Below are 23,650 nucleotides of genomic sequence, written 5' to 3' on the forward strand. Positions count from 1 at the left end.
GGGTCCCAAGCAGGCCCAAGGCCAGCAGGCAGCGTTCACCCGGCTCTCAGGCTGGAGGGATATCCTGTTGGGCTTCCATGATCCCCCCATCATGGGTGTCCTGGGCACTGCAGGATGGTAAGCAGCATCTGGGCTGCATCTCTGGGAGCCAGCAGCGCCCCCAGTGGGGACAACTGGAAATGTCTCCAAGCATTGTCAAAAGGCCACTGGAGCGTGGGCGCACCCATTTGCGAACTGATGCTCAGCAGTCCCACTTCACAGCAAGGTAGCTCGATGGATGCACGCCCCTCGGCAGTGAGGGGGGCGTTCCAGGTTAGGGGCTGCGCAGATAAAGGGTCTGGGGGAGGCAACATCTCTGACCTTCTTGCCCCTCCTCCTTGACTCACCCCTGAAAACAGGCCTGGGGCATGTTGGGGGCCATGAGGAGGTTGCTGTGAGGCTGAGCTCTGGGGAGAATGGGCTGCACCACCCAGCTGCCCTGGGCAGTGTGGGGAGGCCAAGGGGCAGGTGGGTCCCTCCTGGTTGGGGCAGCTCCCGCCTTCTCTCCTTGAACCCTGGACCCAGGTGACACAGAAGTGTGGGCTGGCGGTGTGCGCCGGGGTGAGTGATGACCTGAGCACCGGCACGGCCCCCGCCTGCGGTGCTCTCTCTGCAGCCCACACCTCAGTTCGTGCCTCCTGGAGTCTGTGAGGAGACCAGACACCCCACCGCACACCGCGAACCCTAGGAGGGCAGCACTGCTCTGCCTGAGGGGGACTCCCTTAACTGCAAGACTCAAGGGGTGGCTGCGTTTCAACATAGCGGTCTCCCCTCCCTGGTCACTCTGAATGGCTAGCGGCCACTGGTAGAGCTGGGCCCGTCCTGGAGCCGCTGAGGATGGGGGGAGTGGCCCCTGCTTAGGCCGGCCCTGCCTCCAGGAAGCGGAAACAAGGACAAAGGAAGTGGAGGGTGCAGCCTGGCTGGCAGCTGGAGGTTAGAATCTGCCCGGTTCTCTGGCACCTGCTGGCCGTGGAACTGACCACGTTGGCCATGGAGCCTCCTTCTTGCCAGGCAAAGCCTTGGAAAGCTGCCCAGAGGCCTCCTGCACCGCTGCCCACCTGTAACTGTGAAGGTTGTCTTCCTCACCCTGCTGCCCACTGGCTCAGCCCCACAGCCAGGTGAGACCCCAGCCAGCCACAGGGCGGGGCTGGAGGAGCAAGAATGGGGGCGAGGCACTGGAGGGAGGCCAGCATGGGGCTGTGGGGTGGCACTGCCCAGGAAAGCTGCCCCTTTGAGATGGAGGCTAAGACCCTGCCACCCGAGCACAGACCCTGTGTGGGTGGACTAGAGCCCAGCAGCCGCTGGGTATGTTCTCAGAGCCACCGGCAGCACCCAGGAGCTCCTTAAGAACCACCCCTCCCTGCTCCAGGACTCCAGCACCCTGCCAGGCCACTGGCAAACACTGACTTGAGAGCCCTGGGGGCCAGCTAGCTGGCCTGGCTGCACTGGGCTTGCCCTCCCCCGCTTGGAGAGAAAAGGGACAGGCCACGAACCATGTGCCACCGTCCACTGGGCTGAGGCCCAAGTGCAAGACACCTGTGAATCCACTGCTGAGTCATTTGCATTCGCTGCCTCCCCTCCCCGCACCCCGGACGTTACTTGCTGCTGTCTGTAAAGGGACAAAGGGTGGGAGTGCTTGGCAACGAGCTCTGGATGGCCAGTATCTTCGGGGGTGGGGATGGATGTGGGAGGGGAGGAGTAATGAGGCTCCAGGCTGGGCCTGACAAGGTGATTGGGGTCAGACTGTGAGGCGCTCTAAACCCGCGGCATACACTTTAAGGGTGTCGCCATGTGGAAGTGGGGAGCCCCGGGATGGTCGGGAGCAGAGGAAGGGTCAGCTTCCAGTAGAGTCTCCAATTAACCTCCCTGGAGACTGGCTGTGATCATATCTCTTGCGAAGTCCGGCAGACAGGACTGGATGCGTGCTGGGCCCTTTGACTGTACTCGGATCAAGGGTCGAATCTCTGGGCCAGTCGTAGTCTCCGAGGGCTCGGAGAGACTCCCCGCTTGCGCTGCTGGCGCGGTAGAGCCCTGCTGCGACCTCGGGCCCTACGGCGCCTGCACCGCGGAGCGCGACCGCCAGATGCCGCTGTGGCGCCCCGCGCTGGCCCAGCGCTTAGCCCGCCTCTGGAAGGCGCCAGCAGCGGGTCGGAACCGACCACAGAGGCCACGGGGGAGCCCGCGGCGGAGGGCGGGGCTGAGGCCTACAATGCTGGCGGCCGCAAGCGCGTTCTCCCCTCAGTCGGCTGCGTGAGGTGGTTCGGTCCGGCCGTGCTGCGCTCGCCGGTTCCAGGGCTGGCGGGCGCGGGCATCAGCGGACCGCGCACCGGCAAGCACCGGCAAGCACCGGCGCCTCCGTCGCGATGCTGGGGCTGCTCGTGCTGTTGCTGGGCCTAGCGCTCGCCTACTTCGCACTGCTGGACGGGTGGTACCTGGTGCGTCTGCCGTGCGCTGTCCTGTATGCTCGCCTGCTGCAGCCGCGCGTCCGCGACCTGCTGGCGGAGCAGCGCTATGCGGGCCGCGTTCTGCCCTCGGACTTGGACCTGCTGCTGCACATGAACAACGCGCGCTACTTGCGGGAGGCTGACGTGGCGCGTACCGTGCATCTAGTCCGCTGCGGCGTACTCGAGGCGCTGCGCGCGCTCGGGGGGCGCACTGTACTGGCTGCTTCGTGTGCCCGCTACCGCCGCTCGCTGCGCTTGCTGGAGCCCTTCGAGGTGCGCACCCGCCTGCTGGGCTGGGATGACCGCGCCTTCTACCTGGAGGCGCGCTTCATCAGCCTGCGCGACGGCTTCGTGTGCGCGCTGCTGCGCTCCCGCCAGCACATGCTGGGCACCTCTCCGGAGCGTATTGTACAGCACCTGTGCAAGCGCAAGGTGAGATACCCGACTCCCTATGCACAACCCCGCAGAGTCCTGAGGGCTCCTAGGCCTTTCCCCCTCTCCTGGTGAAGGTCCAATCCCTTGGGATGTCCCTGCCCTTCTGCATACTGTTCCAGCCCTTTCCTCTGGGCCCAGGGCCTCCTTCATGGATGCTGGTGTTCCTGGAGGCCCCCAGGGTTCCCGAATCAACTATTCGTAACCGATCTGTGCTTGCTCCCCTCCTGCCACTTCTTAACCCAGCTCCTCAAGGCTCCATGCCCATTCACCACCTTTTCCAGAGCAGGGAAGCCCAGAACAGCCCTCTCCCAACAGACTGAGTTCTGTGCGTCTCAGACTGTGGAACCACCTGCTCTGGTCCTTGGTTCTGAACCCAGTGTGTGTGTGCGAGCGCGCGGGGGGGGGGGGGGTCGGTGCCAGTGAGAGGAAGTTGCCACTGAGACCCCCTTTCACACAGCTTAGAGCTGACAGACTAGGTCACTGTCATCTGGATTTGTCATTGGGGGGGTGGAGACTGAGCCCTGGAGAGCTGTAGGCCCCTCTGCTTTTTCCAGCTGGAGATAGAGCCGACATGCTCCCTCCCCAGGGCCTGCTCCTCCCAGCACAGCGGCTGCGGCAGCACTGAGCCAGGCCCTGGGGACAACCCAAGGCCACCGAAGCTGTGATCGCAAGTGCAGGCTCCTGCTTTCTGAAAACTGGCTCGGAGCCTCTGTCCAAGCCGGAGCCTGTTCTAACTGCTGGGTGCCCTCAGACAGGACGGATGCTGCCTTCTCTGGGAAGAGGAGGGACACAGAGCCCCTCATCTGGGGGAGGCCTGCCTTTCCCACCTCAGAGGAAAGAACAGGCTCAGAGAGGGATGGGGCTGCTCAAGGCCACACACAGGCCACCACGCAGCTCCCAGGTGTTTGGTTTCTGGTGAGCCTGGGACGAAACCAAAGGAGACAGAGATGCTCTGTGTCCCTTCACGTGCCAGGAGGCTGGGAGGGAGTGACCATGGAGGCTGTACATCGACGGGCTGAGAGCGGAGAGGAGAGGCGGCTTTCTTGCACGGTGGTGGCAGGGGTGGGGGGCTGCGGTACAGTCAGGTGGGCTGCAGGGACCCTTGGGCTGATGGGTGAGGTCCGTGTGACTGGTGAGGGGGCCGATAGCACAGCGTGGCAGGGACACCTCGGACACCCCGCCAGGGACAGGAGGGCCAAGGGGTGGGCAGGAGTTGCCTGATTTCTACCTAGAGCCCCAGGGAGCCCCAGGTAGAGACTCGTGCTCAGTGTGGGGCAGGCTGCGCCCTGTGCCCAGGGCCCCTGCCTGCTGAAAGGCTGGCGTGGCCTTGCAGGGGGCAGCCGGGCTGGGCGGGGAGTGCTCCAGAGAACAAAGCTGGAGCAGAGCCGGAGCCCAGACTTGCCCTGTCTGCAGGGAGGCAGGGGCAGCATCTTCGAGCCCCTTCGTCCAGCCTCCTGCGTGCGCTGAGATGGGCAGGCATTTGCCTGGAGGGCTATTGCCTCATCCCTGACACCACCCCCCTGGCCTGGCCTTGCACCTCACCTGACACCCCATCACGCAACGATGGCCAAGCCCTCCCCCACCCCCGGCCCCCACTCTGTCTGGCTCCAAAGCCTCTGGCCCCTCTGCCCTCCCTGGCTCTTGGTACCCTCTCCAGCCAGAGGGCCTCAGAGGGTGCTCTCTGAATTCTGGGGACACGTGGGGGGCTCCGGCATGGGTCTGGGGGGGACATGGGCCTGATAAAGGAAAGCTAGGGTGAGGGCAGTTTAAATACTGAAGGCCCACAAGGATGGGGGTGCCTGGGAGGGGGCCGTCTGGGGACAGAGGCGCAGAGGTGCGAAGGCAGCAGCCTGGCCACGCCACTGCTTGTTGCCATGGCAGCCAGCAGCAGCCCAGCCCCCCTCCCTGCTGCAGGTGGAGCCTCCTGAGCTGCCTGAAGACCTGCGGCACTGGATCGCCTACAACGAGGCCAGCAGCCAGCAGCTCCGGGCCGAGAGTGGGCTCGGCGACGCTGTCAAGGACCAGTGACCTCCACCCCACCCCACCCCCAGCCTCTGCCTAGGGCAGGTGTCTGCTCGTCCCTGCCTGCCAGGGGCAGAGTGCAGGTTGGGCTGGACGGGCTCTCTCTCTGAGCTGGAGTAGCCTTGTGACCACCTAGCCCCCTTTCCCCAGCTCCGCCCCCTGCCCCTCCTCCATTAGTGACCCCCTCTGTGAACCATCCCACACTGAGAATGGGATGGGGCGACTTAGGCACCCTGACCCATCTCTGCCCTCTGGGTGGAGATGAGGTGGGAGGCCCGAGGCCCTTGGCAGGCAGGCCGTGGGGGTGGTTGGGGAGCCGGGCTCTCAGGGGCCCAAGCCCAGAGACTACTTGGAGCTCAGGGACCGTCGGGTGCCCTGAGCACCCGCATCTCATGCACTTCCTTGGGCTATAGGCAGGGGTGGGGCAGGGTCCGTAGGACAGGTCAGAGGCCTGGGAGGTTGACTGAAGAGTGCTTAGGGGGACCTGGGGCCTGCAGCTGGGGCCAGAGGGCACTGGGCTCCTGTGGGGGTAGTGGGCCTCCTGTAACTGCAGGGCGACCGAGATGCAGGTCGGGACCTGCCGCTCAGGAGAGAGCAGGGCAGGGCATGGGATTCTGCCTGAGTGCCCTCGGCACCCTGCCCTCCTCTGCACACCCACAGGGCTGTGCTGCGTGCCCCTGGTCCAGCCCTGCCCTCTCTGACCCTCCTGCTGGGCTGCCCTTGCCTCACATCCTGTCCTGCTGCTGATTTTGGAGGGCTGCCTCTCCAGATGCTCTGGGCCTGGGAAGGGGTCTTCTTGGCCTTGTTCCAGTGGCCCTCCCTGGCAGCTGCTCTCAGGGCTGGGACACTGGCCAAGGCCACCCACTCCAGCCTGGGACCTCGCCTGTCACCTGGGAACAGGGAGGCCTGGAAGGAGGCAGGAACTGGCTGAGAGCCTCCAAGGCGCAGAGCAGGGAAGCCCCAGCCCAGGTTCTACCTCATGGCCGCAGCTCCCCGCTGGCTGGCGACACGGGCCAGGACCCTGGGTGTGCGACCGCTGCTCCCAGAACGGCCTCCTTGCAGCCTTGTCCAGGAAGCCCTCCGCTAGCCAGAGCCCGGAGCACAGCGGCACCTGCCTCCACGCCTGCCTGCCTCCTCACCACCTCTGGAGAGCCGCACTATCCGTTTTATGTGCAGAAATCCCACGATTAAAGGGCCTGAACGGGGAGCGTGCGGGGGTGTCCTCATTCTGAAGCCCTGACCCCCCCAGGGACATGGAGGACACTCACTGGGGTGTGTTCTGCTGTGGGGCGCTCACTGTCCAGGCCTGGGGGCTCCTGTGAACCCAGGGGCCACTGGCGAGGCGGGGCTTTTCCCCATGGCCCAGAACACTGGACTACAGCCAGGAAGGCGTTGCCCCAGCCCCCATCCAGCTGCTGGCCTTCGTGTCCCCAGCTCCAGGGCCTTGCAGTCCCATCTGGGGACACCTGGGCCAGGTTTCCAGTGTGTTCCCAGGGTCGGGTCCTTGGGTCCTAGGGGGATTGGGAGGTCATCCCCCAGGCTCCTGGTGGGGGTTGGGGACCACGATGAGTGGGAGGGTTGCTCTGCAGGCCCCTGGCAGAGGACCGGGAAGTGGGACCCGCAGGACATGAAGCAGGTGAGTGGTGGGGGTGTGGGCGGTGTCCCTGCTCCAACCACCTCCCCAGGCTCCGCAGACCTGGGTGGGGCAGGCAGCTGGAGACGGATTGGCAACAGGCATTCAGCAGTGGCGCACCCCCTGGAGGCCGGTGGCAGTTTGCAGCCAAGGCTGCCTACCTCCCCAACGATCTGAGCAGCGTCCCGGCCTTGTGGCCTGGGGCTGGCTGTGTAGGACTGAGGGAGGGTTACAAGGAGACCAGAGGGAATTGGTATTCGCACCAGGGGGAAATGGGAGTAGGCAGCCAGGAGGGGGCGCACAGCTGCCTCTGTGTGCACTCCAGTGCCAAGTCCAATCCAGACTCAGGCCCAGACTGCACTCGGGACGAGGGGCCCGTTGGGCAGGTCACCAGGAAGATGGTCTGGAGGGTTTGGTGCTGGCCCACGTCCAAGGTGAATTGAGGGTCCCCTCCGCACTGGTACTTGGGTTTCCCTGGACACCTAAGGAGTGGGGTGCAGGTGGCGGGTGCTCAGGGACTCCCCCCACCAGCCACCTCCTCTCTGCTCCCTCTGCTATGTGATGCAGGGGACCCGGCACCTGACTGCAACGGTGGGGCCGGCAACGGGGTGCTTTGTGGAGCCGTCAGGGGTCCTAGGCCACTTCTGCCAGTCTAGACTGCCTCCTGCCTGGCCTGGTGTGCCCCTTCTGCCCACCCAGTCTCCCCACCATCCGTGGCCCTGCCCCAATGCCCCACCTCTGAGAAGCCACCCCTGCCCATGGGGACCCACTTCCCAGTCAGACCTCCACAGCCCCAGAGGGCAGAGTCCCACCTGGTCTGTGTGCCTGTCCCAGGTTCAGTGACCATCCTCGCTGCCACGGGAGGCAGGTGGGGGCAGTGGTGTGGGTTGGGAGAGACAGCTGTGGAGGCTGGGCAGGGGGAGACACAGGCTAGTGGCCCCCAAGACGCAGGTGGAGACCCTCCCACCCCAGCAGGCAGCCCAAGCGCACGCAGAAAGGAGACCCAGGAGCCTGGTGCAGGTGGGCAGGCTTCTTCAAGGCCCTCGGGGCTGGGGGGGCTCTAGAGCCACAGGCTCAGGAGGGTGGAGAGGGCCAGGGCCAGGCCGGCCAGGCCTTCTCGGGTGGGCGCCCCGTTGCACAGCTCGGCATTACAGCAGAACACAGGCCGCGTCAGGCCGATGCCGTCCACATCCGAGGGCACGCACTTGCTGGCGCAGGACTTGGTCACGGTGGAGTCCCCCAGGAAGGGGTACACTGTGGGCATGGAGCACTGGCCTCAGTGCCTCGCAGGACCCACTGTGGGGTCACTACCCATCCCAGTCCCTCTGTGTCCCAGCCCCTTTCCTTCCCCCAACACCAGCTGAATGCCTACTATGCACCAGGGCACAGAGAGGACCAGCACGGGAATTCCTCACTGGATGGGGTGGAGGAGAGGGTGCCATGGTGACCCCTGGGGGCAGCCCCACCCGCCCAGCACCCACTGACCCAGCTCCAGGGAGTAGAGTGTTGTCTTGCACACGGTCTCGTTGACACTACAGGTGGCGATGGTGACACAGCTGGACACCCCTGTGGGCTCTGGGCAGCTGTAGCACTGCAGGGCCACCACTGGGTGGGAGGTGACAAGGAGCGAGTCAGGTGGGCCCCACCCCTCCCAAGCCCTCTGTCCTAGAGTCCCAGGTTTGAGGGGGGCGACAGCGCCCAGGTGCCCACCAGACGAAACCGTGGATGTCCCAAGGCAGAGCAGCTTTGAAAGTGTCGGGGGTGGGCGGGCAGGCCGGGCACACCTGCAGGGCCTGTCCTAACAAGGGGGGACCAGCCAGCAGGCCACTGCTGCAGTGCTCCACCCTCCACAGGGTACCTGGTGGCCCTTTGGGCCCCAACTGGCCCAAGCAGCCCACCCACAAAGTGAGGCCTGGGCTCCTCCACCCTGGCCCCCACCCCCTGCCGGTGTTGCTGGGTCTCTGGCCAGCCTCAGCTCCCCTCTCACCTGGCCGGGCCCAGCTCCTTGAGTGGTCGGGTGAGGGGCCCTGAGGGCTGGGGTGTCTCCCCAGTTGTTTTCTCAGGCCCTCACCCCTGCACATGTCTGCATTTGCTTCCCTCCGCCTGTCCTCTGCCACCCCCACCCCCAGCCACTCCCTGGCGGCACTGGCCCTGCGCCATGGCCCTTGGGGCACAGCCCCCTGCCTGCCCCCAGGACCCTCTGTGTTTCCCCACCCCCTCCCACTCTTTCTTCTCCTCGGGCCAGCTAGACCCCACATTCCTCGGCCTCCCCGCTTTCTTCCTCTCCCTGTCCCACCGACGGCCCCCCCCTGCCGTCCCCTGCCTCTCACCAAGCTCACTGCGGGAAGCCAGCAGCAGCGCCAGCAGCACAAGCCGTGTCCCTCGCATGGTCCAGCCCCTGCACTGCCACTCCGTGCCCATCCTTGGCCTGCCTGACGGGTAGTGGACGCCCAGTGCAGTGACCAGACTCTTCAGCTGAGCGGATTATCGCGATCCGGTTTCCCGTGGGTGGCATAGCTATGGAGAGCCTGCCCCACCCTGCCCACTGGGCCCCTCCCGCCTCCACCTGGACATCCCACATCTCTCTGGGGACTGCTCCACCCCCTTCCTATTCCTCCCCTCCCTGCCCCTCTCTTGACCCCCCTCTTAGTGTCTGGGAGTGCTCATTCCCTCAGAAACTTCCCCTAGGGCCCTTCACCTTCCTCCCCACACCCTACACAGCCGGGTGCCTGGAAGCCGACCCCCCAGGCTGCCTGGGAGAGTGGCAGATGTGGGGCTTTTCCACCCCCGGATTCCTTCCATGGGTCCCCACTTCTACTTCCAGGGCAGATCCCTGCTCCTGTGGCTCTGGGTCCAAGTTCCCCCAGGGGCTGGCCCACCCCCCCCCCTTTGTGGTGGCTGAAGGGGGGTTGCAGCGATGGGGCAGGTGGCTGCCTGGACAGCCAGCACTCAAAGGCTTAGGGAGACAAAGGAAAAGCGCTGGATCAATAGAGGCCCAGGAGGGCTGGGGAAGGGCCAGGGTCCACTTGGGGACGCTAATCCTGTCGGCCTTGATCTCTAATGGGGCCGCCCCTCACGCAGGGCTCAGTGGCCGCTGCAGGTGCAGAAGTTGCTGGGGAGGCCCTTGGCCTCCGACAGGAGAGAGCGAATCTGAGTCCGGAGTTGGGCGTGGCTCCGGCCACTGCTTCCCCACCCCCCTAGGGTGCCCACACCACGTTGTCCCCAAACTGTGCCTGCCTGGGACCCTGTCCCACCCCACTTTGAGCCCCACAGACGCTGGAGCAAACCCGGGGGCCCAAGCAGAGTGGTCAAGGCCATGGTCTCCCTGGGCTGGGAGACTCACCCGGGGCACTCAGAGACGGGGCCCCAACCACACCCGGTGAGGCTGCAGGACTCTGTCTCTCCAGGGGTCCCCCCAGGGCTTCCCTGGGACTCAGGGATCAGCTCATTTGGGATCTGCTCTTTGCCCGAGACTGGGAGGGCCTGTACCTGGTGGGCGCTGGTGGGGCACCTAGGCTCCCCGACCCTGCAGCCGGGGGGTCCTGGCCCCTGCGGCCATGGGGCGGGGTGGGGGGAGGCCCCAGGCAGCTGCTGTCAGGTCACTGAGGGCGCTGGGCGACCAGGGGGCGGCCAGCCTGCCCAATTTTACACTTCTGCTTACTGGCCGCAGTTGGGTGCGGATGCAGGCCAGCTAACTGGATTAGACAGCGGCCACACACGCCCTCCTCCTGGTGGCCCACTCCTTTGTCACGGCTCAGCCCCGCCCAGCCCAGGCTCGCAGGGCCCCTCCTGTGCTTCCCACCCAGAGCACGCCCCTGAGCTGACCCTTTCTGCAAAGTTCAGCGGTCTATTTGGGGGGGGAGAGATGTGGCCCAGCCAGGGCCTGGGCTGGCTCTGATTGGGGGTTACCTGTGTGCTGAGAGCCCCCATCCCACCTTCCTACAGGGTTTGGGCTCGGTGTTCAGCTTGCCCCCGGGGCCAGGTCTCCATGAGTGACCAGGGTCAGGGCTGCTGGGCATCAACGTAAAAGACATTTGATCCTGTGGAGAATTTTTGGTGATTTTATTTGAGCCAAACTGACCACAATGGCCGTGAAGCAACATCTCAATGGATTGAGTGATGCTGTGGAGAATGGTGGCTTGGCACCTAATTTTCTACATTTTCTGTTCTTTTACCACCTTATACATCACAGTCAAAGGAGGAGACGAGGGTTACACGAAACCCACTGGTGACACATTAGGGAGGTGGGAGAAAGCAAGGTGGGGGGGCCGCAGGAGTGGGTGAAAGGTGAGACACACAGTTCTTTGATGTAGGTGGATGAAGTATAGTTAACAGTCAACAGTTAACACAATAGCACCCTGACTGGTGTGTCTCTGTGGGTTGGGCACTGGCCTAGAAACCAAAAGGTCACTGGTTCAATTCCCAGTCACATGCCTGGGTTGCGGGCCAGGTGCCCTGTTGGGGGCAACCAACTGATGTTTCTCTCCCTCTTTCTACCCCCCTTCCCCTATCTCCAAATATAAATAAATGAAACCTTAAATAAGAAACAGCATAGTAACAGTGAGGGGATCTGTGGCCTCAGCCCTGGTGTGGCAGCTGCACCCTTCCCCAAGGTGTGTTGGGATGGGAGACAGCAGGGAGACGGACAGGTCCATGGAGGTCAAGATCGAGGCAAAGTCTGCCCTAGGGAACCATGCCAGCGTGGGACGTGACTGCCTGGCGTGAACTGCTTTCGGTTACTGCATTTTAACTTCAGACCGTCCTGTGTGGTTACTTCTGGTGTCTGAGTGTCGGACTGCCACGCAGGCCCCCCTGAACTGCTCAGGTTGTGTGTGGCCCCTTTTCTTCCACGTGTGAGTGACTGGTGTCAGGGTTCACAGAGTGGGGCCAGGGTAGGGGTTCAGCCTGTGTTTCTCCGTCCCCCCACCCCTGCCCCCGGCAGGGCCTCCTGCCCAGCCTGCCTGTGAGGTGGTCTCTGGCAGCCTCTGGGGAACCCCAAGTAGGCGCCAGGCGCCCAACGTGGGCCCTGCTCACCGCCCCCTGCTCTGGGGGGCACCCGGCAGAACGTGTCTTATACCCCTGTTTCGGGAGTGAAGACCTCCCTCCGGAGGCAGCTGCGGAACCGGTTTCCTCCCAGTTAGACTGCACGGACGAGCCCGACCCCGAGGACTAGCCGGCGTCTCGGAGGCTCACAGTTTGAGCTGAAATCGTGCTGCTTGGAGGGCCCGGTCTGCACACGCGTCACCACCAGGGGAAGCAGGCGTGCCGGGAGGGCCGAGGCTCCCCCAGCGCTGCGGGGCTCTTGTTCGGGTCCTCGGGGCTTCTGCCCACGCCCCCTTCCCCTGCGCTCCACCCCTCCGGTTCCCCGGAGCGTACGGGGGCAAAGACTACCTTGCGGGCAGGAACTTCACGCGAGACCCACCGTCTCTTCAACGGGGGCCATCCAGGACAGTTTACCCCACCACTCAGAACCCTAAACGGCTTGATCAGGGTCCTTTCCCAGTCCTCACCGAGCCCCGCAGTGGGAGACCGGCCTTCCACCGGATCTCCAACCTCGGGAGCACGGACTTTCTCGCTCCAGCTCCGGATAGCCAGGGTGGCCGGCCTTCGGGACCACGGCCAGCTGGCCGCGCCCTTGTTCCGCCGGCATCGTGCAGCGAGCCCGCGCGGACGGCAGTCACCCCGAGCGAGGGTGCAGAGGTTCGTGCTGGTCAGCGCCCCGGCGGCGGCCGGGGCACGACCCTCCGGGGTCTCCTCTCCTCTGGCAGGCCCGACCCTGCCTGCTGCCAGCCCCCCACCCCCAGGACGCTCGCCCGCTGCCCGAGGCTCTCTAACCACATCTGCTCTGGGGCAGGGTTGCAGTTCAGCCCCCTCGTCGCTGACTGCGCTCCGAGTGGCTCGGCGGGGCCTGAAAACCAGACCTGGGGTGGCCCATCACCCTGCTCCCCGCCCTCCCCGCCCAAAATAGCCCGGTGTCAGTTCTCGGGCCCAAGCAAATATAGTCCTGCAGGCCTGCCCAGCCCCACCTCTGAGTCAGCAGAGCCCCTGGTGGGTGGAGTGGGGCAGCTCCAGGCTTTGGCTGTGCACTTAGGGACTAGGGACGGATCCCTCCCCTGACCAGGACACAGCCTCCCAGGCAGGAGGGGCCTGACAGGCCGAGGACCCCGCCCCCTGGTTAGGGAACTCAAAGTGCAGCCTGGGTGCTCTGCTCCAGCATGAGACCTGGTTGTCCACATAATTTTATTTACTTACAAGTAAAGGAGATACCCTTCACACCCAAAGCTAGGCTCCCTGAGGGGGGGTAGCCACAGCCTGTCCACTCTGCTTGGGTAATGACACGGGGATTTCTTCTGTGCCTGGGCTGCACGGCTCGGCCGTGGCTGGCAGGGAGCTGGTCTGTAAAGCACTGGGCTGCGTCCCACACTGGGCAGGAGCAGCATTCCAGAAGAACCCCCAGAGCTCGAGACCCTCATCCTATGTGAGACCACGTCTGGCACTCCTGTCTGGGGCCAATGGGGGACAAAGGCCTCCCTCACCTGGCCCTCACGTCACGACTGCTCCCAGGGTTGCCTGGGGGTGGGGGGCGAACATCTCTCTGCTGGGTGGGGCAGAGGAGGACCAAACTCCCACCAAGGCCAGCTGCCTGCATCCCACATCAGCCTTTGGAAATGGAAATGTCCCTGCCTGGGACGGAGGCCCCTTGGTGGTTCAGAGAAGTCAAGGGTCCTCTTACGGACAGTCCTGGCTGTGGCTGGGGGAGTCTCAGCCTGGCAGAGGGTGGGCAGGGTGGGCAGGGTGAGAGGGTAGGGATGTGCCTCTCAGAGCTCTGTCCTCAAGTGGGTCCTAGGGGGAAGGAGGGCAGGCAGGATTTCAGAGCAGGCCCCAGAAGATGGCCAGGAGTATGGGGGCCAGGGCCAGGGTCCCTGGGGCGGCCAGGCCGGCCCCATTGCAGAGGTCGTACTGGCAGCAGGCGGTGGTGGAGGCGTGCTTGGAGTAGCCATCATACACGGTCTCGAAGCAGCTGGTCACACAGGACTTGCTCACCTTCAGCCGGGTTGGCGTGTAGTCTGCGGAGAGCAGGCGGCTGGCTAGGACCCAGAGGGGTCCCCACCCAGCCCCAGGGTGGCCCAACCCCTGCATGCAGGGCCATTAGGGCAGCTCCCTCTCAGCCAGGGGCTCCCAAAGGGATTCTGGGGCAGGTGGGAGCCTCCCCCTCTGCCTTCCAGGCAGGCCTGTGAGGCCATCCCATCAACTCACAGGTGCGTGTGGTCATGCAGTAGCTGACCATGGCCGGGCAGTGCATGGGATTGAAGCAGTTCTCCCCATTGTAGGTGCACACATGGCAGTCCAGAGCCTGCGCTGGGTGTCCCGGAGGTGAGGGGGGCACAGGGGTCTCAGAACAGGGAGAGGCCTGTCCCGAGACCCGTGGGACCCCCTGGCCCCATCACCTTCCACAGGGCAGAAGAGCGGAAGGAGAGTTGGTCAGTGGGAATTCTGGCCTCCTCCCCACTGTCAGCCCTCCTGCCCACAAACACCATCTGTTCATCCCCCCTCCTCCATCCATCTCACCCAGAGGTAGGCCCACCAGGGCCATCAGGACCAGAGCGAGCAGGGGCGCCATGGCTGGGGGGCGGAGAGCACAGTGGGTGTAGGGAGCCGGCAGCAGCCGGTCCTTGCTTCAGCGCAGGTGAGGCTGGGGTGGGGCACAGACCACCGGCCCTCCAGGAGCCCCTGGTCTCCTGGTGGCACTGCAGCCCTGCACAGAGGGGGACAAGGAGAGGGGCCTGGGCCAGGGTGCCAGCGGGCAAAGGAGCCACCCACTCTGCGGGGGCACCAGGGAGGTATCCTGGGGAAGGAGTCTCAAGAATAGCCCAAGCAAGAGTGGGGACAGGCAACCAGAGAGGCCCGGTCCTGCAGCTCAGGAAAGCGGTGCAGACTGCAGGGGCAGGTGGGGTAAGGGGAGGCTGGAGGGGCCCTGGGTGCCAGGCCAAAACCCATACTTTACACAGTGCCTGTTCATGCAGGGGTCCCACGGGAGCCTGGCACAAAGCCCACTCCCGCCCAGGGCCCGGGGGTGGGTTTTTCCTCAGTGCTCCCCAGTCTCCTTTGCTCCGGGGCTGCCCTTGCATGGGGCCCCCACTTCCCTCTATTTGTGGGGCCCAACAGGGGTCCGCTCTCCCGGAAGATTTCCGGAACCCTGCACGGGCTCTCAGGCCTGAGAACCAGCCACTGCGGGAGCTTCCGGCGGCCATGAACTACATCCAGACTGTGGGATGCATCCTGAATGCATTCCAGGAGGGCACTTGGCAGGACAGCAGGATGAACTGCCCAGTCTGGGTGTGCTGCGGGGGACGGAGCAGATGTCCCGCTTCTGGGTTGCGGGGGGGGGGGGCGGTCTGTACTACCACTCCCCACCCTCCGCGGGGATATTCCAGCCCCAGGTCCCAAGCCCCGGGGACTCAATCAGACTCCCGTTCCCGAGAACAGCTCCAGCTTCCACGACCCATTTCCCGGGTGTCGATTCGGGACGCCTAAGGCCTGAGTAAGGCGCCGCCTGCACTGCGGGCTTCCCACCCTCTCCCGCGGACCCCGCCCCGAAGACTGGGGTGCCAAGCTGGTGGGTGTCCGGGTGACCTCCACCGTGACCTTCAGCGCGCGGAGGTCCCGCTGTGCCCGGGACTCACCCGCGGCCGCTCGCCGGCCCCTCCGTGGGTGTGACAGCGCGGGGGTCCGTACGCCCGGGAGCAGTCCGCTCCGGCCCTCGCCGGCCCCCGCGCCGCTGCAGCGGGCTTGCAGCTCCAGAGCCCGCACAGGCCCCGCCCCGGCCCCGCCCCCGCCCGCCTGCGAGCTCTTCTCCCCCGCGCGGCGCAGACCCCGGCCCCGGCGTCCGGACGCTGTGACGTCGCGGACAGCCAGCCCCTGCCAGGGGAGTACGCGGCGCCGCAGGGACACCCACTCGGCCCTCGGGCGCACTGGCAGCGCCATGACGCGTCCCGGGTCATTTCCAGGGGGTCTGGCCTCGCCCCCTGCTCGCCTGGGTGCCGCCGCGGGCGCCTCGCCCACTCACCCACGCCGCGGCCCTGAATTGGTTCCACGCCCACCAGCCGCCCCACCCGTCATCCCTCCATCCCGGCTCACCGCACTGCAGCGGGGCGGGGTGGTGACTGCGGCAGCAGACTCCGCACGCAGCCTTCCCGGCCCCCGCTGCGCCCTGCTTACCTGCTGTGCGACCTCGGCAAGTCACCCAGAGCCCCTGGGCCTCAGTCCCCACTCCTGTTCCGCGGTGGCAAAGCGCCGGAAGCAAGTCTTGGACCCCTCCCACCACGGCTATATCCATATCAAATAATTTTTTACATAGCTGCACTAACAGCGTTTGTTCTGTTTCAGGCAAAATTTAAGATTTTCACAGGCCCTAAAACTTCCTCTTTATTTATTTATATATATTTTAAAGATTTTATTTATTTATTTTTAGAGAGAAGGGATGGGAGGGAGAGAGGAAGAGAAACATCAGTATGCGGTTGCCTCTCTTGCGCCCCCTACTGGGGACCTGGCCCACAACCCAGGCGTGAGCCCTGACTGGGAATCCACTGACTCACACCAGCCAGAGCATACTTTCTCTTGTTTTAATGTGAGAAATGAAATGCAGACCCTGGCCAGGAGCTCCGTGGTGAGAGCGTCGACCTGATACACCAAAGTTGCAGGTTCGATCCCTGGTCAGGCCACATACAAGAAATCAACCCATGAGTGTACCCGTAGGTGGACACCAAATCGACATTTCTCTCTGTCTCTCTCTCTCCCTTCCTCTCTCTCTCGAGAAAAAAAATCAAAATAAATCAATAAAAAATAAATAAAAATGTACAGTCCTTTCAAAGAAAACAAGGACCCTAAAATTCCTTTTTTCCCCCCTTTGAAAGAGATGTACCATTTGGAGGCCCTAGGCACGGCGCTTCCAGAGCTGAGCAAGCAATCTCTCTGGACAGACGGGGGTCTCTGTTTGCCAAACGGTCCCGAGAGGCCGCCAGTCCCGGCTGTCGATGCAGTCGGCACCACGACCGGCAGGTTCCCCACCATTCTCCCCCTCGTCCGATAAGCTTGCACTGAATGGGGCACCAAACAAGCACACAGGTCAAGCAAGGCCAGAGCACGCCCACGGCTTCAGCATCAGGTCTCGAGGAAGTGGTGGGAAGGGGATTGGCTGCTCTGCCAGGAACACTAGAAATGGCTCGAACACCCCCAGGCAACAGCGTTCAGGCCCTGCGCCCAGGCACTCGGGGCAGTGACCCTGGAGTTCCGGGAACCAGATGAGGGAGCCATGGGCCACCGCGGAGGACAGAGGAGGCAGACTGGGGGCCAGGGCCGCTGGAATTCACGGGGCGGGGCACAGCACAGAGAGCTGCCAGCGAGAAAGCTGGGGGCGAGCAGAGGGTCCCCAAGTCTCCAGCTGAGTGCCCATCGGTGCTCGCTCACCCCTGAGGAACCTGCCCAGCGGTGGGGAGGTGGAGGCAGATGGTTTCGGAGTTCACACCAGCCTGGGAGGAGTCGGCCCATGTGAGGAGAGGGAAAGCTTGAATTAGGGGGGCCATAGGTAGAAAGCTCAGGGGGAAATGGCCTCCATCCTGTGGCCAGCTCAGCGCTTTAAACCTCACCAGTCCCACTCACACGGCTTGAGCCCACCCCCACTGAGATGCACGAAATGGTTCACACACCCGATTAAAAAGCAGAGGGTGTCAGGAGGGCCAAAGAGAGAAAGGGCCAAGTGTGTGCTGTGTTTAACTCAGACAAACCACTGCACCCACAAAACACAAATGGGTTACAAGCCAAAGGGTGGAAAAAGATTTCCCGTGCTAACGCCCATCGAAAGAAAGCGGGAGTGACCACGGGAACCTGAAGCAAAGTGGGTTTTAGCAAAGAGCACAGCCAGGAATGAAGAGGAGCCTTTCGTGACCGCAAGGCTCAGCTCTTAGGGGCCAGAACCATCCTCAATGTCTACCCGCCAGACGGAGCTTCCAAACACCCGGAGCCGGCAAACGTGCTGGGATGGAAAGGAGAAAACTAGAATTCAGGATTACAGGCAGAGACCGCAACGCTGCTTTTGAGGAGGCCACTGTGAGAAGGTCCCCAATGGGGGCGTGCAACACAGAATGCGCGTTCACAGAACGTCAGAAAGGATAAAGGAGGTGCGAGGACACTAACTCACCTTGACCTGCTCCGTTGGGGTACCGCGGACCCTGGAACAACACAGGGGGTTAGGGGCGCAGACCACCCGGGCAGCTGAAAATCTGAGTACAGCTCACGGTCGGCCCTCAGCATTCGAGGATGGCGCGGTCCAAACACGTGTCGTTCAAGGGTCACTTGCAAGAAGCGACCCTTGGCAGGTCCAAAGGAAAGGAAAGGAATAATATTCTACGGAGAAAAAGGGGGCAGTTGAAAGAGATTGGTTTGCATGGAAGTCCAGGGAGGAAAGCGCACTTGCCCGGTTTGTCATTGGCTGAGTTGCTGGGCGGTCGGTTTCCTGCAGTGGATGCCGCGTGCTCTCTTCCTGTTGAACCTGTCACTGAGGATTCTTTCCCAATGACGTTTCCTCTCTCGGGCTGTGATTGACACCTCTGCCTGGAACTGCCATGCGCACGCGCGTAGGTGTGAGAGCGCCCCCTTCTGGTCCCCGACGACACTTTAGTAAGGTTTCTTTTTTACAATAGTATTTATTTGTTTATTTTTAGAGAGGGGAAGGGAGAAAGAGAGAGAAACATCAGTGAGTGATTGCCTGTCGCGCGCCCCCACTGGAGACCTGGCCCACAACCCAGGCATGTGCCCTGACTGGGAATTAAACCAGTTACCCTTTGGTTCACAGGCCAGAGCTCAACCCACTGAGCCACACCAGCCAGGGCTAGTAAGGTGCCTTTTAGTCATTTTCAGTCTGAACAACTGCAACAAGAAAAAAAAAAGGCAAATCAAACCCAAAGTGAGCAAAATAAAAAATAAAACAGGGCAAAAAAAAATCAATGAAATAAAAACAATAGAAAAGATCATTCAAACTAGAAGTCAATTCTCGGAGAATATCACGATTATAAAACCCCTCACCAGAATGATGGGAGAGAAGAGAGATGATCACCAGCCTTAGAAGGACAAAGAGGACATTCCAAAGGGTCGTCACAATGTTAAACGGATAACAATGGGGAAAACAGAAAAAGAAGAGAAAGCATGGTAAGGAACCATCACTAACATTAGGCCAATCGACACTGTAACTGAGATGACGTGGGCAAACTCCTTCAAAGACACGGCTACCAATAAAGGGTCGGGCCAAAGTCGGTTCTACTCATGCGTTATTGCATTATGTTTCCACACAAACAGCTGCAAACTTACTTTTCCCCATCCTGATTGTAAGCTGATTATCCCTCTGTCTTTTGAAATACTTGAAGTCGTAGTTAACAATCTTCCCGTGAGGAGAGCCCCAGTGAACTGTACAAAGCACTTAAAGAAAGAGAGTACCGAGGTCATGCGACCCCGCCCGGCAGCTACGGGACGGGCCCCTGCAGCTGGGACGCCGGCACCCCCGGTCCCTGAAACAGGCTCAGACATTCCAGGGAAGCAACTACAGGCCAGCATCCCTCACCACAGACGGAAGCCTTCCAAACAAAGCAACCCCCCTTGGCCAGCCCCCACCCCCTGGCCACCGACTAGCCTCGGGGTCAGGCAGCCCACCCCTCTTCTCCGTGCACCCAGTCCCCAGCCTGCTGCCTGAGGGAGGGGGACCCAGTTGGCACCCTGATGCACTTGCTGCCCCGTCTTGAGCTGGACCAGCATGGAGCGCCCTCCCCTGCGCCCTGAGGTGCTGTCCCTGCCTTCCCCCCACTGGCAGAAATGAGGATGGTCTGTGGCCTGCACGTCCCTGGGTCACCAGCCACTCAGACCCACCTGTAGGCAGTGGGCCCAGAGAGCCTGGCAGCCATTCCTTGTTGATGGGCTTCTCCCAATGCCTGGCTCTGCAGGGGCCACGGAGGGGCATGCTGGCCCAGGCCCTGCCCCTCAGAATGTTCCTGTGACAGTGTGGGTGTGGGGCAGGGGCTCACAGCCCCTGGGAACACCAAGGGGAGAGAAACTGGCCACCCTGCAGAGGGTTCCAGGGCACCAAGTTCAGGCACAGGTGACACTGAGGCGTGCTGGTTTCCAGGTGGGTACCAAAGGCCCAGGCAGGAACCGAGGCTCTGGGAGTATAGAGCCAGGTTCAAGGTCACTGGTGAAAACAAGGTGGGAGCCAGGTGACCCTTGGCAGGTGGGCTAAGAGGTAGAGGGACGTGCAGGGCTGGGATGGGCCGCCCTCCAGGGAGGGGTTCCACAGTGGCAGCGAAGGTCTCACATCACCGCTGCACTCACAAAGGTCCGGAGCTGCAGGGCGTCCCACCGGGACTGTGGGCAGTGACTCAGCTCACCATGTATGGGGAGTAAGAGGTGAGGGCTCATCCCGGGGTCAGCAAAGGCCACTGACCCCTCCGCCCCAGCTGCCACCCCTCCACTGTTCCCAGGGGTAGGGGCGCCACAGGTTGCTCAGGCCAAGGGGACCAGCGGGTGGGAGGGAGTCCGGACTCTGACCACAGGGATGGGGGAGAGTGTGGTAGCTGCTCAGAAAGTGGAGCCACTGCCCACCCTGAGTCCTCCCGGGAGAGAAAGGCCACTTGCTTGGGCTTCTGTGGGATCCTGGGCACTCACAGAGGCACAACGATTTGGGTTGCTCAGAACCCAGGCAGAGGGCTCAGATCTTGGTCCTCAGAGGCTGGGCTCCTGCTTGGCTCCCAGCCCAAATGGTCTCACACTCACTGACACTCAACTTATTCACACTCACACACAGACACACGCCTCTCTCCTCTGGGGTGAAGGTGGTCAAGGGGACTGCTAGGTGCGTCGCAGGGATGACCCCAGGTGCCCAGACCCACCCTAACCATGCTGGGCAGTGTCTGTGTGGATCCAAGACGCAGCTGAGCCTGGGATGCCCCAAGGAGACCTCTCTGGGGACTGGTGGACCGAGGTCTGGAGGATGTTCAGGGGCAGAGGGCCGTCCCTCCTCCCTGACCACTCTGCGTGGTAGGGGCCTGACCTCCCGGGAGGGCCCCCGAGCCCCGCTGCCCTGGCTGCTCCTCAGGCCTCCCCCAGGAGCACCCTCCTCCTCCTCTTCCTCCTCCTCCTCCTCTTGCTCTGGGCATGGGAGGCGGTGCCTAGGGAGGGCCATGTGCCCTCTGAGGAAAGCAGTGGCATGGCGTTTCAGGCATGACTGGCACTGGGATTTGGGGCCCCGTGTGGCTGGGTTTCCCAGCCCCCACTCCTGGAAGGGCGAGACAGGACGACACTGGTTCTTAATCATTTATTCCTCTGAAGTTTTGAGTAAAAAAACACAGGGGAAACCAAACAGAATGGATATGAGACGGGGGGCGGGGGTCAGAATGCCTGTCCCCACCCTCCCTCTGCCCAGGGAGCTGTGCTCTCCCCTCCTGAGAGAGAAGGGGGTGGGGCTCTCCGGCTCTCCGTGCCTGCAGGATCTGGCCCAGACCTCCCGAGGAAGCTGCCAGCCCAGGGTCCCGGGGCCCCCATCTCAGCTGGGGTGGGCCGTGGATGTCCCGGGAAAGGACCTCCCCTGGACTCACAGGCGGGGTGCCCAGAGGAGAGTGAGAAGGCCCAGGGCCAGCGCCAGGGGCAGGGCGCTGCCAGAGAGCAGGGCACGGGCGGGAGCGCGGTTGGCCGCGTGGCCAAGCAGCCCCCGGTAGTTGCACAGATCCGACTCGCAGCACAGGGTCCTAGAGGAGCCACTGCTGACCTGGCCGAACTGGTAGGTGTCCGGCGTGCAGGAATCCACGCAGTCCTTCTCCACCAGGTTCCCTCTCAGAGCGTCCACTGTGGGTGGTGTGCGAAGTCAGGACTGGCCGCCACTGGGCCCCACACCCCACCCAACTGGCACCCACAGCACCCTTCCCGGCTCCCAGCCCCTATTGCCATGGCGACCAAACCATCGCTGACATCACTGCCCCCACCTCCCCGGAACAGCCCCCCAACCCTGGGGGCGCCCCAAGTCACGCACCCTTGAACTGGGTCCTGCAGTGGCGTGAGGAGGGTAGGCAGGTCTGAGCCTTCTCACAGTCGGAGGCACTGGAGCACACGTGACACCGCAGAGCCCGGGCTGGCGGGGCAGGGGGCGTCAGGGGCTCGGCCAACCCCAGGGTGGCCGCTCGGGGACACGGGAGGCCTGGGTCCCCAGCGGGACAAGAGCTGTCTGCTGCTCTTTTCTCTGGCCAGCGCCACAGAGGCCCCCCGGGGCCTGCCGGGGCTCCTGCCCTGCACAGCCTCAGCAGGGGAGAGGTGACAGGCTCTGTCCTCTGGGACCCTGGGACTGAGCAGGGCACTGCTAGAGGACCAGTGAGCAAGTGGCCGATAGGGGGCGCCTTGGAGACCCTTCTCCACAGGCATCCAGGAGAGTGAGAGTCCTGGGAGTTCGCCGAGGCTCCCACCCCAGGGGCCGGGGCCCTCCAAGGAACTGAGAGTGAGCCAGGGCCCCGGGGGCTGCCTGCTCGGCCATGCTGAGCCTGTGGGGAGAATGGCTGTCCTGGGGGGCTTGGGGACCGGGAGGGGCAGAGGCCAGATGACCCTGTCTTTCCCTGGGGGTGCTTCTCAAGACAGCTGCGCATGCGCCGCGTCGCAGAGCGCTGATCCCTGGGGCCGTCTGGGGTCCTCTGGTTCTAAACACGGGGGCCTGATTCCACTGGATGAGTCAGGATGTGGGGTGGTTCGAAGTTCTGAGTCGAGAGTGCCCTGCAGGCCCAGGGTTCCCGGAGCCTCAGGGTCCCCAACTCCAGGCTCCCAGTGCCGCCCGCGCCGCAGCCCCTCCCCCAGCCCTCACCTGGGCCAGCGGCCACGGCCAGCAGGAGCAGGAGCAGCAAGCCCGTCTTCATCTCGCTGACGCCCACGAACTTGGGAGCAGGGCCCCTCCTCCCTGGAGACCTTATAGCTTCAGCGGAGGCTGGTGGGAGGAGCTGGCTGGGTGGGCCGCCAGCCAGGCAGGGACATACCCAAGGGACTTACCCATGCCCACTGGCCCCTCCCCCGAGGCTGGGGTCTGCCAGGCCCCCTCGGCTGGCCCTGCAGCTCCCAGCCAGAGCTCCCACCCTCCAGCCCTCCGTCCATCCCTGGGTCACTTTGTCCTCGTCTTCCACGGGCTCCCTGGCCTTCCTCGCCCTCAGACAGGGTCAAGGGTAGGGTCTGGGCAGGTGCCTCGAGGGTGCCCAGGGCTGTGCCCACTCACAGGTGGGCAGCCGGCAGCTGCTGGACTTACCTTCTGGGGCTCTGGGCCCAGAGTCACTGGGTCGACCCTGGCAAAGGACTGCAGTGAAGCCCTGTGTCTTGCTGAGGCGCCAGAACTCGGGGTGGTGACAGGCAGGTGGGCAGGTGTGGCTGCTGGGTGTGCCCTCAGAGCGGCGAGCCAGGAGGATCTGGCACGGGTGCAGGAGTCAGGGGGATGGAGGTGGCAGGGGGGCACAGAGTTGACCCCTCAGTGTAGGGGAAGCCCTCCTGTCTCCATCACCTTGCCTCCCACCAGGGCCGGGGCCCCTCAGCTCAGAGCTCCCTCGGCTCTGCTCAGGGGCCCTCTGCTCCCTCTCTTCATGGGAAGCTGCTTTTGCCCACCTTTGGGCAACTGCTCTCTGGTCTCCACAAGACAGTAGCCCCTCCAGGCTGGCATCAGAGACCTGGCGTGAGGGGTCCTGGCTCCGAGTCGGCCCCCTGTAACCCCAGGACAGAACAGGAGGCCCAGCCTCTGAGCACGAGCCCCTGCCCTGGCCCCTCTCACTCCCTCCCCTCAGGTTTCCTTTCTGCTGCCCAGTGGGGCCGCTGGAGACCTGGCGCCTGCCAGCAGGAACCGTGGGGGGCCCCAGGCCGTGTCACAGTGGGGGGTCGGAGGGTGCCACCCGAATGCTTGGTGCTGTCCTCCCAGAAGAGGTCACCAGGGGCGGCCCTGCAAAGGTGCAGGGTGGGGCAGGGGTGCCTTCCGGGACCCTGGGGGTGAGCTGGATGGAGGGGTGCAGGCAGGAGCCTGGGA

General features: G+C 63.5%; 4 protein-coding genes across 4 annotated transcripts; 1 reads left to right on the forward strand and 3 right to left on the reverse strand.

Moving 5' to 3' along the window:
* Window positions 1–1,389: 1,389 nt before the first annotated feature.
* THEM6 (thioesterase superfamily member 6) lies at window positions 1,390–7,502 on the forward strand. The gene is made up of 2 exons (XM_037048638.1): window positions 1,390–2,915; window positions 4,833–7,502. Exons 1-2 carry the CDS (start codon window positions 2,403–2,405, stop codon window positions 4,944–4,946), a joined length of 627 nt encoding a protein of 208 aa, XP_036904533.1. The 5' UTR covers window positions 1,390–2,402; the 3' UTR covers window positions 4,947–7,502.
* An 81-nt stretch (window positions 7,503–7,583) lies between these two features.
* Window positions 7,584–8,986, reverse strand: LOC118988719 (ly6/PLAUR domain-containing protein 2-like). Its single transcript, XM_037048639.1, has 3 exons — window positions 8,904–8,986; window positions 8,059–8,178; window positions 7,584–7,827 (listed from the first exon to the last, which is right to left on the reverse strand). Exons 1-3 carry the CDS (start codon window positions 8,959–8,961, stop codon window positions 7,634–7,636), a joined length of 372 nt encoding a protein of 123 aa, XP_036904534.1. The 5' UTR covers window positions 8,962–8,986; the 3' UTR covers window positions 7,584–7,633.
* A 3,796-nt stretch (window positions 8,987–12,782) lies between these two features.
* On the reverse strand, window positions 12,783–15,392 carry LYNX1 (Ly6/neurotoxin 1). The gene is made up of 4 exons (XM_037048640.1): window positions 15,258–15,392; window positions 14,143–14,329; window positions 13,831–13,932; window positions 12,783–13,640 (listed from the first exon to the last, which is right to left on the reverse strand). The coding sequence occupies exons 2-4, from the start codon at window positions 14,192–14,194 to the stop codon at window positions 13,444–13,446; spliced, it is 351 nt and encodes a 116-aa protein (XP_036904535.1). The 5' UTR covers window positions 14,195–14,329; window positions 15,258–15,392; the 3' UTR covers window positions 12,783–13,443.
* Window positions 15,393–20,910: 5,518 nt separating this feature from the next.
* LOC118988944 (lymphocyte antigen 6D) lies at window positions 20,911–22,566 on the reverse strand. The gene is made up of 3 exons (XM_037049022.1): window positions 22,457–22,566; window positions 21,641–21,739; window positions 20,911–21,456 (listed from the first exon to the last, which is right to left on the reverse strand). The coding sequence occupies exons 1-3, from the start codon at window positions 22,506–22,508 to the stop codon at window positions 21,206–21,208; spliced, it is 402 nt and encodes a 133-aa protein (XP_036904917.1). The 5' UTR covers window positions 22,509–22,566; the 3' UTR covers window positions 20,911–21,205.
* Between the last annotated feature and the right edge of the window lie 1,084 nt (window positions 22,567–23,650).

Source organism: Sturnira hondurensis, unplaced genomic scaffold (assembly GCF_014824575.4).
Source record: "Sturnira hondurensis isolate 20B ecotype Veracruz unplaced genomic scaffold, ASM1482457v3 Scaffold0006413, whole genome shotgun sequence".
NCBI classification, from domain to species: Eukaryota; Metazoa; Chordata; class Mammalia; order Chiroptera; family Phyllostomidae; genus Sturnira; species Sturnira hondurensis.